Source organism: Solea solea, chromosome 6 (genome assembly GCF_958295425.1).
Source record: "Solea solea chromosome 6, fSolSol10.1, whole genome shotgun sequence".
Classification (NCBI taxonomy): Eukaryota; Metazoa; Chordata; class Actinopteri; order Pleuronectiformes; family Soleidae; genus Solea; species Solea solea.
In genome coordinates, this window is record NC_081139.1 from 13,394,413 (window position 1) to 13,408,449 (window position 14,037).

General features: G+C 38.0%; 1 protein-coding gene across 1 annotated transcript; it reads right to left on the reverse strand.

Annotated features, from left to right (window-relative positions):
* Positions 1-4,420: 4,420 nt before the first annotated feature.
* On the reverse strand, positions 4,421-12,167 carry LOC131460729 (acidic mammalian chitinase-like). The gene is made up of 12 exons (XM_058631469.1): positions 12,112-12,167; positions 11,892-11,941; positions 9,605-9,634; positions 9,310-9,514; positions 7,658-7,714; positions 7,360-7,525; positions 6,948-7,072; positions 6,419-6,542; positions 5,796-5,978; positions 5,316-5,432; positions 5,028-5,154; positions 4,421-4,847 (listed from the first exon to the last, which is right to left on the reverse strand). The coding sequence occupies exons 2-12, from the start codon at positions 11,908-11,910 to the stop codon at positions 4,639-4,641; spliced, it is 1,362 nt and encodes a 453-aa protein (XP_058487452.1). The 5' UTR covers positions 11,911-11,941; positions 12,112-12,167; the 3' UTR covers positions 4,421-4,638.
* Between the last annotated feature and the right edge of the window lie 1,870 nt (positions 12,168-14,037).

Sequence of the window (14,037 nt, forward strand, 5' to 3'; positions counted from 1 at the left end):
TGACGAGCGGTGCAGCTAGCAACTAATGATACATGCCTAACAACAAAGTAGTTAGTCATAATATTAGTGCCGATTAGATAACAAGCTATATTTCATAGTGATTACAGTGATATGAAGTTGACTCCATGTAATAAATAAAACCCCACACAAAAGGTTTCTTATGCTTCAGCTCAGAGCACCCTAGTGTTTTGTGAAGCTGATACTTGATGTGACTGGGAGTAAGAAACATATTTTATTAAATTAAAGTGTGTTGTTCTTGCTGTTGGTCACTTTGTTGAGAGGTGTGCAATTTGAAGAATTATACATGACATTGTAAAGGTTCGACCCTAGTGTGCAGTGAAGTTGCAGACCAACCATGGAAAACATCATGTCTGATAACACAGGGTAATGTTAATAAATTATTAATCTAGTTATTGATAAAATTGTTATATAACTCACTTTCTCATGTTGGGTGTGACAGTGCATCATTAGTTTGTATTTTTCAGACGTGTTTCATAACGAGCACCTAAAAGTACTCGAAGTCCAATTGCTGAAAACACCCCGTCTTATCGCTGAGTGCTGTAAAAGCAGTTCCACCCTAAGACATATTTTAACACCAGCATTATTGACAAACTGCTGACTCAATGTCCAACACAGATTTTCTATCCATGAACTCCAAATGCTGCTTTTAATTTTACTCTACTCAACAATCATGATACTTAGTATAGCCACACAACTAAACTGCATTCTCAATCACAATTTGGAAGGAAGGAAACAAAATGACATTGTTTACATATTGGATTGAATTTTCTGAAACAAAATCATGGTAGATGTCTATCTAGATGTGCATGCCGGCATGTTTTAACACTTTGAGGTGCATTTGGCAGAAATGAGGATGATGATAACAATGTCCTGGTTATTAATGTGGTTAGGTTAGGCACTAATCTGTAGTTATCTGTCATTTAATTGGTGGCTTAAGTGACTCACCACACAGTTTCCATAGTAACGGGTGAACAAGTCTGCTCTAGACCAGGCTAACTGTCGAGCTTTGGGTAGCTTTGTTTCAAATAATGTCTAAAAGGTGGAAACAGAAAGATTGTACCATCAGATGAATTATGTGCTCACACTTCTCAGTCAAAGTCAAACATTAAATGCAACAAGTGGCAACAGAAATTTAAAAGAATTAATTAAAAAGTACATTGTTATATATGTAGCCTACTCTCTCTGTCTCTGATTGGCTGGTAAAAAAACAAAAACAAAAAAACCAACCGCTTAAATATGTCAGGCCAATTTAAGTTGTACAGAGTGAGACCAAAACCTGCATGAAGAGTCAGACAGAGGGAGACAAAGAGTGTGTGAGGGACACACAGTCATAATCAACCCATAATATCACTGAAATAATAATTACATGTCTCTCACAAAGAATCATGCTCAGGTTTATCTGCATCAATGTTATCTGTACTGTAACAGAACAGTGATGTTTGCTGAAAAATATTCATATAAAGGTTTCTTTTTCCTGCAGTTTCATAATGTACCATAGGGGGAGCAGTTTTGCACTTAAAATTGATGGTTGTTTTTACTTATTAAAAACTATTTTCAGAAGCTGTCAGCGTGGGACAATACATGCTACAGAGGATATAGGTCTAAAACGAAGACTTTATTGGTCAGCATCACAGCACCTCGAATGGCCTTGTGTATGAATTGTGCTATATAAATAAAATTGCCTTGCCTTTTATTTAGCAAAATCCTAATTCTGTAATGTTCCCTGTTTGTTTAATTGTATCTGCTGAACCACATACTCCTTTTTGCTGAGCTGTGAGAAGCAGGGGATTATGAAAAAAGAAACTTGGAGTACACACTAACCGACTGGTTTCAGCAGATGTTTTTATGGCGACTGAAAGACCGTGGATCACACATTTAAGGAATGTGACTGATGAGGGATCACAGACTTCATGATTTGTCAGACCAGCTGAAGCCAATTGAATGCATCAGACTCTCGCAAGGGTGACCATGGCTACGAGAGCGACAGTTTAAAGGGTGTACAAACATCACCGTTGTTGTTTTGCTATTTCCGCTACTTTCTGTTGTCTTCATCTTCTGACGCTATTTCCTGTGTCCCACCTTCTCTTTTTCATTGGCTGATTGACTTTGAGTGGGGTCGGGTCGGGTCTGTTACCCTCACATACTTGCCAATTTGAGTCTTTACCCCTCACAGAGACAGATTTCTGTGCCAACTAAACAATGCTGACTGGTGTAGACCCTGCCAACTGTGAATTGTGGGTAAGATTGGAAAATCTTGTAGTGTGTCTCCAGCTCTAGTGGAAGACTTGAGGCTTATTGGGAGATGGTGCTAGTTAGAGTCTGACTTTCTTGGTTGTGTTTGTCGTTCTTTAGCGACTTTGATGGAGTACAATCTGGACGTCTCTATAATGAAAACAGTTGCATTGATTATTTAACTCATGAGATTATCCAGGTTTATGTATGGTAAATACCTACTTAAATAACTAACTTGCCACAAATAAGCACTTAACCTGTTGATTCTTATTATTCTATGGTTTATTTATGCGTTGAAATATGAGTGTGATTTAATTTTTGTTCATAAGATAATTTGGAATAAATAACAAGTGCAATAATAAGAGAAAACCATGGACAACAGACATGTGTGTCATCATGTTGTTACTGAAAGCATTGAAGGTGCTACAACACATGTACAACAGCAACATTCAGTGTTTCAAAGTGTTACTGCATTCCTAATTCAGAACATTGGAGAGTGTGGGCTGCCACTCACAGAAAGGTGTTCAAACATGGAAACACGGACCTGCACCAGCTGTTTCTTTTGTTTTCAAAATCAGAAAACTTTGTCTGTTGTGACAGCACATTTTCTTTGACGTGTCCCACATATAAACATTGTAAATAAAGCCAATAATTGACTGCAGTTCTTAAACACACAGTGTGTATGTTTAAGTGTAAAACCACCATAAAAAAGACGTAGTCTAAGTGTTATTTAACCCCTTAATGCCTGAATATATTCCCAATTCTAACTGCTGCCTAGAAGATGCTAAAATAAGTGGAGAGTGTTCATTTTGATATAGCACATACAAGAGATCGACAATTCAGTATGATGCAAATTCGCAACGAGCAAGGCACTCCACCCATATTCTTAAACAGCCATTATTGCCGGATGTCGACAAAACAACAACAAACACAATTTCAGTCACATGTAGTTTATTCTAATATACCACCCGTAGAAGCAACCAATAAATTGGTACATATTATTTTACCTATTTAAATGTGGATCATTTCCAAACATTGGCACCCAAAATCTATGTGTTCTGTGAGCCAATACTTCCCTTTTACATCAACCAGATTAATTTACACCCTGACTGCTACATGGCAGCAAAGTGCTTCCATATACGATCCTATAAACCACCACGGCTGAATTCATACTGGAAACTGTTTGAGGCAATTCGCAACAATCATCCAAAAGGGGTCAAAGTCAGTTATCGCTGAATGTACGCATTTCCTGAAGCAGGCAGTTGGTGCATGCCCGTTGCTGCCTCTCTTTAAATATACATGTTTGATTATGTACTACACATACTGACGTTCCACAGTCTGTCTGATATATTTAATGAACGTGTGGCCGTAAATGTGCAGTTAAAATGCACAGGGTGAGGCAGAAAGTACCGTGCCACACTGATAGGGGGCAGTGCTGAGCCCCATAGGCACAATGGGTAACAGGTGCACTTCACTGAGCGCTCTTCTTCTATGCAAAGGGCGTTTTTTACAGAGTGACAGAGATATTCTTGGTGAGCGATTGACTTTCAATATATATATATATATATATATATATATACATATATACATATATATATATATATATACATATATACATATATACATATATATATATACATATACATATATATACATATATACATATATATACATACATATATATATATATATATACATATATATATATATATATATATACATATAAAGGTAAGACCATACACATTTTTCAATTTTAAATAAAAAGAGAAAGCATTGAAAAGCATAATTAAAAAAAAGTTTTGATTTATTTTTGACAGAAATTGATTTTTAATGTGTCATATTAAAAATGAGAATAGAAATATAATTAATAATTTATCTATTAAGATGTAACGTATTTGGTTAGGTTTTACATGCCAGCATTTTATGACTCAGCATCATATATATCTCATACATATGACACCTTTAAAACACAACAGCACATTCTAAAACAGGGCAGCAGTTTCCCAAATTAGTTTTACTTGAGTGTCAAATGTAGTATCTTAGATTTGGGAATATACAGTTCCGTAATAACAGAAAACAATGTACTGTGGTTGTGATGACCAAAGCTAAGAAACAAATGTGTAAAAAACGTGTAAAAACAAAAACTCACAAAACAAGTAATGAGGTATTATTTTTCATTGAGTCATTAAAGACGGCTGTTTATTTTGTTTATAGAAGCAGATGAATCAACTCCAAAGAAAAAATAAAGAGACAGTTTTTTAATTGGCTGACATTCTGTTTCAGTTAATCGCACCTAACTGTCATCCCAGCTGCCAAAAACTTTTTTTTATTCAAACATAATTTGCTGTATGTTTCCGTATAAATTGCAATTGCCATTTCTATGGCTTAGGGCCAGTTGCAGCACTTGCAGGAGTCATAGTAGATGAGGCCGGCCTGGCAGCGTTGCAAATAGGTATTTCCTAGGTAGCATTGGAAAAAGGTGTTCGCATCAGCAGGGTTCACATAAAGACCATCAGGGCGACCCTGGCAGAAGCTACTGACAGGGTCTTTGGTGGTAGTGGGACCTGGAGTGGTGGTGGGCTTTGGAGGAAAACCTGCAGGTTCAGAGGTGAAAAAAGAAATGTTACACACAAAACCTGTCATTTAAATGAACATCATTTGACCATATACTGTGCTGAAAGTTCACAGGAATTTATTCTGTGCCAGCTTGAAATAATAAAAGGCAATACTACTAAAAAGAAATGTGCTGAGGACGTGTATGAAGGATGAGTTACCCATGGACATTCTGAGGTGGTTGACCAGAGGATAAGCTCCAGCTGAACAGAATGATCCACCAAAGTCATCCATATCCAGAGTCCACACATGAGCACCTCCTAGTTTACGCTCAGTCATCCACTGGACCTACATGATGATTGAATTAGTAGCAATGACCTAAAAACCTACATTTACTGATGCAGATTATTCCAAAGGAAAACCTGTTACATATATATACATACAAATTAATGTATTTCTCGCTTTCATTATAAAAAATGACAATGACCTTCATGATAAAAACTGATTACCTTGGAAGAATAGCTGAGCTGATCATCATACCCCACCCACTCACTGCGAGAGGTGGCATATGGAACCTTCTGTTCAGGGATCCTAGTTACAGTAGCACCAGGGATGAATGTACAGATCTAGCCAAAACACACACACAAATACTTGAATGATATGTAGGATCACATGATGTCATAATTTCTGGTCCTTCACTTCATTCATTTTTAGTTATAATTTTATACAGTTCAATTGTTCAAGAATGTATTTTTCTTGTTCCAATGGATCACTTATTGAACATAGAATGCAGAAAAGTAAAAGTACAAAAGACAAGCCGCACTAAAGGTTCTTCTGCATTTTAGGGAGAGAAACACCAGCAGCAGTAAACATCTTTTGACTTGTCACATTTTAATTGCCGACATACTAAGTGGTTTACCGCCTCAGTAACAGCTGAGACTTTACAAGAATATTCAACATCACTGAACAGAGTATTATATGAATAATACCTCATAGAATGCCCAAAAGCCAGCAGTTTGAGTGTATAAGCCAGCATTTCCAGGGCCGCTAGCTGGGGCTCCCAGGCCATTTGCAGTGCTGCGGAGCAGATAAGTGCGGCCGTAGGTGGGGAAACCCAACAGCAGCTTCTCAGCAGGTGCGCCCAGAGTCAACCAGTGGGTCACAGAAGAGTCCTATAGCAAAAAGTGACAATCCTGATAAAGAAAACATTTTTACTACTTTTTCAATTTAATTGTGAACTGACAACTACCTTTGTAGCACTCAACTCATTTATGAGTCAAATAGTTTAAATAGAAGCAAGACTATATATCATCACCATGGTCATTGGTATGTAAAGAGACAGGTTCATGTTAATAATAACAACTTGATCTCAACTTACATATAATTCTTTATGTTGAACATGCAATGTTGTCATAAAGGTTCAGAGACCTGTAAACTAAATGTGCCACAATGCTGGCCACAAAATCTCTAGCTCTAGACCTCTAGAAAATCTCTAGCTCTAGACCATAAGAAAAATTGGACTATGAACATGACAGGAACTACACAGTCTGGGTCATATAAACTGATGCAAGTGTTTGTGGTCTGTGTGTGTGTGTGTGTGTGTGTGTCTTACAATATTGTGATGAATGCGTGAGCCGGAGTCCACAGTGCTGCGATACAGTGGACTGTTGTGTCCAGTTACTCCGTCCCAGGATCCGTGGAAGTCATAGGTCATGACATTGATGAAGTCAAGGTGGCTGTTGATTCAGAGAGGTTTTCTTTTGACATCAGCAGTAATACCTTATTTAACCATTGATGGACACACCATAAACATATGGATACTACAACTCTGTCCAACTATGAGTAATGAGGGTAACACAGATAGAGAATAAATCTGTGCCTTTTCGCTGAGTGCGACTCTCATGTTAATGTCTTGTCATACATCCCATATACTGTCACATATACAAGATAATAATAATAATAATAATAATAATACGTCATATTTTTATAGCGCTTTTCTTGACACTCAAAGACGCTGTAAAGATAAACCTGTTTATTTGAAATTATTTATAACAATAGAATGCCTGCGTTTCACATCTATGGCCAGTAATGCACATTTTTGTGCACCTTACTTTGAAAATGAGCGCAAAGAAATCACTTACGGCGAAATCTTGTCGACCTCATAGGCTGCAAAAATGGTGGGACGCAAGGCAGCAACGTTGGCTGACAGCAACAGCCTCGTCTTCCTGTTTTCTTTGGCCTCATCATCAAAGGCCTTGGACAGTTCCTATAGGCACAGAGAACAAAACACATCAGACCGTCCACATTGGTTTACGTCATTTGTTGAGAAACAATTTGATTCACTGCACAGAGGAGCTGCAATTTCCATATCCACTAAAGAGAATAGCTCTTCTGATGAATCACAGAGTCTGTTGGCTCTGTGAATCATTAAATAAATGCTATTATCACCAATCAACAAAGCAGTGGTTTTTAGTTCAGTGGAAGGCATGATACCTACTGTAGCATTGTAGTTATACTGATTGAAATGATCTGAAAAATTGAGGCCATTCTCACCGTAACCAGCAGCGTGAACCTCTCCTTGTCCTCCCGTGGGCTGCCATTATGTCCTGGATATTCCCAGGCCAGGTTTAACCCATCAAAGTTGTGGTTACGCAGGTAAGAGATTGCTGACTTGATGAAGGCTGCCCGATTCTCAGGCTTGGCGACCATGGGGATGAATCTGGCGGGATGAAGAAAATAATAAATTGTGTTATCCTTCTTGGTAACTTAGAGGAAGGATTTACACCAGTGAGCTAAATAAGTGAAAAGTGCATTGAGGATGTGTGTGGCATTACAGAGAGTGTGAACTTACGGACTTAACACGTTGGCTCTACCTCCGACTGTCAGCAGAGTCTTCAGTTCTGGATTACTACAAATCAAACAAATCAAGTTTCTGATTAAACGTGTGCAAATGTCAAAAGAATGTTTCACTTTCCGGATCTTATGTATAGTTATTGTTGTCTACTCCAGTTGGAAAAGCTGGGACAGGCACACATAAACTTGTCATCATGATATCAAAACTGACTGAACAGTGCAATGACAATAGAAACACAACACCATCTTGTTTTCACTGTTTTTCTTTTCGCCACCAGGAAAAAGGAAGACAGTCTGATTTGTGGAACAAAACAACCACATTTATCTGTATCTAAAACAGTGCAGAGAAAAGTGTCGATCCAGTAGCTAACCTTAACATGCACAGTTGCTTGTTATGTCACAGCACGGAAACAAATAAGACCAGATATATTAAGCCTTTTGTCCAGGTGTGAATAATAAACAGGAGGAAAAAATTACGTCCTGTGTTTTTCCGACACATCCATCCACTGAAACTCCTCTCCTATAATGTAGCTGACTTCAACCTTGGCATGAGGTCTTACATTAGAACACAAGATGGGAAAATCAAGATGTTGGCGCAGACATCCTAAGGTCACATTTTTAAGAATAGTCTCTGTATGTAGACATGCATGTGAATTTACTTTATACTACAGTGAAGTTGTTGGTCAAATGTTTGACAGATGTTCTTCACTTCCCTCCATCCATCCATTCATTGTCAGCCACTTATCCAAGACGAGTAGCAGCGGCGCTGAAGATTTCCCTTTCCCTGGCCACAATGTCCTAACCCAGTGAAGAGATATAATCATATAATCTCTCCACCTAGTCCCCAGTGGCATCCTTACCAGGCGCCCAAACCACCTGAGTCACCCTTCTAAGAGACCCATTTTGGCTGCTTCTACCCACAATCTTGTTCCTTCGGTCATGACCCATCGCTGGAGCCAATCCCAGCTGACATAGGGTCGAAGGTGGGGTAGAGTACAATTTGCCAGTCCATCTCAGGTCCACACAGAGACAAACAACCATTCCCTCTCACACTCACACCTATGGTCAGTTTAGAGTGTATCTCTATTATAAAGACATTATGGCTGATGAAGAATGCTTCTATTTGTGTTAAACTCGCTCTTGAAGACATAGCCTAAGAGTGTCTGGTGGCTGCCTGTCACAGTATACATGGTTTTCAATGACCTCACTGCAGGGTTTGTATCCGATATGTTTGTTAAATGTGAGCAAGTTAAACCACCCAGATCAGGTGATGCCAATCCTCCTCCTGGAGTCATAATAAAGTCTGACTGATGATTTGAAAAAAAAAAAAAAAAAAAAAAATATATATATATATATATATATATATATATATATATACACATACACACACACATTTATATATATATATATATATACATACAATATATAACAATGTACAATATGGATTAATAAACCAATGACTGTAGATATTGATTTCAATTACAACTTGATAAAGTAATGTATAGAGACAGTGAAGAATGTAGGCCCTGTATGGTTGAATATAAAGAAGGCACAGCAAAATGTTACTAAAATAAAATAAATACTGTCACTAAATACGGTTATCTTAACAAAACCATGCCAGTTGTATGTTGGCTGCCAGTGTAAACTCACATTAGTTTGAGGCTGTTGAGTCTCCCAATCTGCTGCTCATCATTCCACTCCAGGGGGTGGATCTGGTTGAAGTTGTTGATGGTGACCAGAGCATAAATGACATGGGTGCACAGAAAGGGGTCGATGTTGTCTGGGGTGAACTTGGAAGCGTGTGGCCTGTACTGGGCCCAGTTGGTCATATGGCACACCAGCTTATAGGAGGAAGCTGAAGGAAGGTAAAGACACAGCAGCAATGACACTTTGACTCTAACTGTGTTTGTTCTCCAATATTTAATGACACAAAACTAATGCTTACCCATATGCAGAACAAGCAATACACCCAGTGCTGGAAAAAAGAGAAAACATTTTCATTAGAGATTTAAAAAAAAAAACAGTCCTCAAGAGTGCAGCTAGGACAGGGGTGTCAAACTCGAATCCATCACGGGCCAATTTTAATAAATTTTGAGTCGTCACGGGCCAAAACAAAAATTTATTAAAAATTTTAATTTGGCTTGTTTTTGTCTTTCCTTTAGAAATCTGTAATTTTGCTTTTCTGTAGGAAAAAAGACTATAGTTTTGTATTAACAGACGGGAGGTGGAACAACTGGTCCTCTGGTGTGGACCAGGTGTGGTCAGAACAACCTGGAGCTGAACACGCTCAAAACTGTGGAGATGACAGTGGACTTCAGGAGTAACTCCCCTGCTCTGCCCCCCCTCACCATCCTCAATAACACTGTGTCTGCTGTGGAAACCTTCAGGTTTCTAGGATCCACCATCTCCCATGACCTAAAGTGGGCACCAAACATCGACTCCATAGTCAAAAAGGCCCAGCAGAGGCTTTACTTCCTGCGACAGCTCAGGAAGTACAACCTGCCCCAGGAGCTGCTGATCCAGTTCTACACAGCAATAGTCCAGTCTGTTCTCTGCACCTCCATCATCGTTTGGTTTGCATCAGCCACCAAACAGGACAGAAACAGACTGAATCGCACCATCAGGACTGCAGAGAGAATCATTGGTGTCAAACTGCCCACCATCCAGGACTTGAACACATCCAGAGTCAAGAAACGGGCAGGTAGTATCTCTGCAGATCCATCACATCCCGGAAATAACCTGTTTGATCTTCTTCCCTCTGGCAGGCGTTACAGAACACTGTACACCAAAACTGCTAGACACAAGAACAGTTTCTTCCCCCAGGCCGTCACATTACTGAACTCTTGACCAGTTTATTTGTTTACTTATCTATTCACTATCTGCACTTTATCGTTTATATATATATATATATATTTAAAAATAAACCGGACCTCTGGTCACCTTTTTTATTCACTCTTGTCAAATGTATGTTAAGTTATGTTGATGTCTATGTTTCATGTACAGCGTGTGTTTGAAAAACCGGAGTCGAATTCCTTGTATGTGTTACATACTTGGCCAATAAAGCTGATTCTGATTCTGATTCTGATTCTGATTAAAATTATTTCTGAAATAAATAGATTTTATAGATATAAGTTTATTATTTAAAAATTAAAAATATTGTTCTACTTTGATGCTTGCTCAAACATTACCTCAAGTTTATCTGTTTAAAATATTGTCTAAAAATAAATTACCAAAAAATTAAGGTAGATTGTACTCTTTGATTACTGACACCGCCTCATACCACAAAAGAAATACCCTTTTTTTGCTTAAAGCACAAACATATTTCGCCTTTCCATTTTTCATGAAACAGTTTTCTGCATCTGCATCAATCTTTTACCTCCTGAACATTTAAGGATCATTTGATATTTCTCAATCTGCTTAATCTCACTTGTAGTAGTAATTAAACACTAATGTAAACGTTGCAATCTAACGGCGGGATGCCGTCATTTCGCGGATAATAACATAATTGCCATGCATTTTGAAAATGTAGTTTATAGTCAATGCACTATTTAAAGCAACATAGATTCATTATAAGGCAACTGTTTTTTAAGATCAATTAAGCACTCGCAGCCACATAAAATGACGTGGTTGGCCACATACCGGCAGGCCAACTCCAGTGGTCATTCGTTATGGCCTCGCGGGCCAAATTTAATTACACCGCGGGCCAGATCTTGACACCCCTGAGCTAGTAGATAAAAAAGCAAAACATACTATGTTAAGTATGTTATGTTATAAATCACACAATTGGGATTAGGGGCCACAAATCCATTGATGCAAATCCATCAAAATGAAATGAAAACTGGGGGGCAGTGACCACAGGTTCAGTTCCACGCATGGTCCTTTGCCGCATGTCTGCCCCCTTTTCATGCTTCACTGTCCTTCCAATAAAGGCAAAAAATAATACTGAACTGCCCAAACATGATACTTATACACAATTGTTTATGATGCACTTAAGACTGTATTACAAATGTACACCTAAGTGTTTGCATGCACTGTATTTGCATTAAGAAACATAACCAGACTGTTGAGTTCAGTTCCCATGAATAACAAAATATTACTTAGTCTGGACACAATAAGCAAGAGCATTAAGAAACAGCAAACTTAGAATTTTACTAGGCTGATAATTTAATTTCTGAGAGTTTCTGTACCACGAACCAAATGACTGACTGAATGAATGAATAAGTGGTATTCACCTGTAAGGAGTCTCGCCATTGTGCCCTCTGTCAGCTCAACCAGTTTTTACCTGCAGGGATGAAACATTAATGATTATAAAACAGGTTGTTTTTATCTTAAGCCTTTTAGAACAATGATTTAGTCTGATGTACTGCAACAATTCACTGATTATATCAAAGTACAATGCAGGTAAAATGCTAGAATATGACACAAACGTGGACAGGGTGATGATCTCATTACCTTTCTCCAGGAAGAGCAGCAGCAGAGTACAGCGCTTTGTCGAGACATGTCGGATTTATATTTTTCGCCATTTGATTAATAACTGGTAGCAAAGTGCGGCAGATAAGAGCTGAGCACGGTAGGAATCTGACTGACATGCCAAATAACCCCATTTCCCATCAGGAAAAGCCTTGAAAGAAAAAAAAAAGCTTAGTGCTTTGATATCAGTGCACTTCTGCATAAATTATTAACAGACAATGACAGTAAACTAGTAAACTGGTGACAAATATGGAAAAAAAAATCAGCTCATGGCTTCCTGTTGGGAATGTTGATGCCGCCCGACTCATCCTTATTCTGCATTAAAAAAACTTAAACTTAAACTTGTACCTTGTAGTGTCTTTATTGCATTGTTTTTACTAAAACAAAAAACATAAAAAACCCTCATAGGGCTTGACCATGGATAATACATCCATAAGCTTAACAAAGAGACAGTCAAGCTAAGACATAACATAACTTTTTCTGTAGTGCAGCAAATAATGTCAAATCTTTCAATAAAAATAAGAATATAAAAGAATATCAAATATGAAAGCAAATCTGACTTTGGATCGATTAGAAGATAACTCGAAAACAATTTCAAATATTCTTAGTCCTCAGAGCATTAACCCTGATGATTATGGCAAATATGTGAGTCTCCCTTTAGCACTACTGTTTATACTTCTGTACAAAAAAAACCTCAAACTCTGATGAACTTATTTTTTTATTAGATGCACATAAACTTTACTCTCACACCATTCTCAAGGCAAAAGGTCAATGTCGGCAATGGATCGACGACGATTGTTGTGGAGGATTCTGAACTACAATTCCAATGTGTTTATTTTAAATCATATTTTCAAGTATAGCAATGCATTTCAGTCCAGGCCGTATGAAACAACTCGCTGATACCACCTTTGGTGAGTGAAAGCAGCGACTCTGCCAGTTAACCACATCATTAGCCAGAACACTGAGACATGGTGGGATACTGTGTACTTGACAGAATTCATCAGATCTGAAAGCTTTTCTAACTTTTGGACTAGAGAGTGCAGATGTGTGATTCACGGCATAGAAGAGTGAAAGTCAGTAATGGTGATTTAAGTGGGTTTGTTGTCACCAGTCATTCAGCCCTGAAGCTGACGGCTAAACCAGAGTCTGAAATGTCTCATGCATTCAGAAAATGAGGACAAAGATTAGTGAAGCACTTAGAAAAGCCACGAGAACAGCGACCACTAACTGGACTGTGGACTCTTCAGGGCGCATGTACACTGAAGTTATGACATTGGTAAAGACATTGGTAAAACAAATAAAAATAGATGTCTCCAGCTGTACAGCTAACAGAGTGACGTTCAGAGTGGACACATTTGTGATTTCAGATAAAACTGAAAATTATACATACTTAAGTTGATTTACTACACAAATGTGCTACCCCCCACTAATGCAGGTTAAATCATTGACTACAAGAAACATTTTGTTGTGTATCCTAAAGCACATAATGGTCATTTACTGAGAAAATAAAGCACATCATCATACAATCAAGAAGTCTTATTCAACCACTTGCAAAGTGAGTTACACACAAATATTTTGGTTGTCCAGACCATTCAAATATTTAATAAAATGCAACAAAATATACAATAAAGTTCATTCGGAGCTGCTGGCATTGGTAAAAGGCTGCAGATCCTTCCAAGTTAATTAAAAGCTTATCGTTTGTCTGAGTTGTTTGAAGATTTAGTATTTTTTTATTTATTTTTTTACACACACACCTTCAGTCTCTTTATTGAACCGTTGATATTTTTGATTTAGACTTCAGACTCGGGGCAAGTCTTGGATGAGGTCTGAATCCAAAAGCATTACTTTATACTTTAACCTTCTAATGGCAACACTTACAGACAGTCTTGAGCAAATTAAGTAAGGCAA

Excerpts from the sequence above, each read along its gene's own strand:
- LOC131460729 (XM_058631469.1), bottom strand. Across the intron at positions 9,515-9,604 it reads ATTGCTTGTTCTGCATATGG|CTTCCTCCTATAAGCTGGTG; the intron begins GTAAGCATTAGT and ends ACCTTCCTTCAG. Across the intron at positions 7,073-7,359 it reads GGTTCACGCTGCTGGTTACG|GAACTGTCCAAGGCCTTTGA; the intron begins GTGAGAATGGCC and ends CTGTGCCTATAG.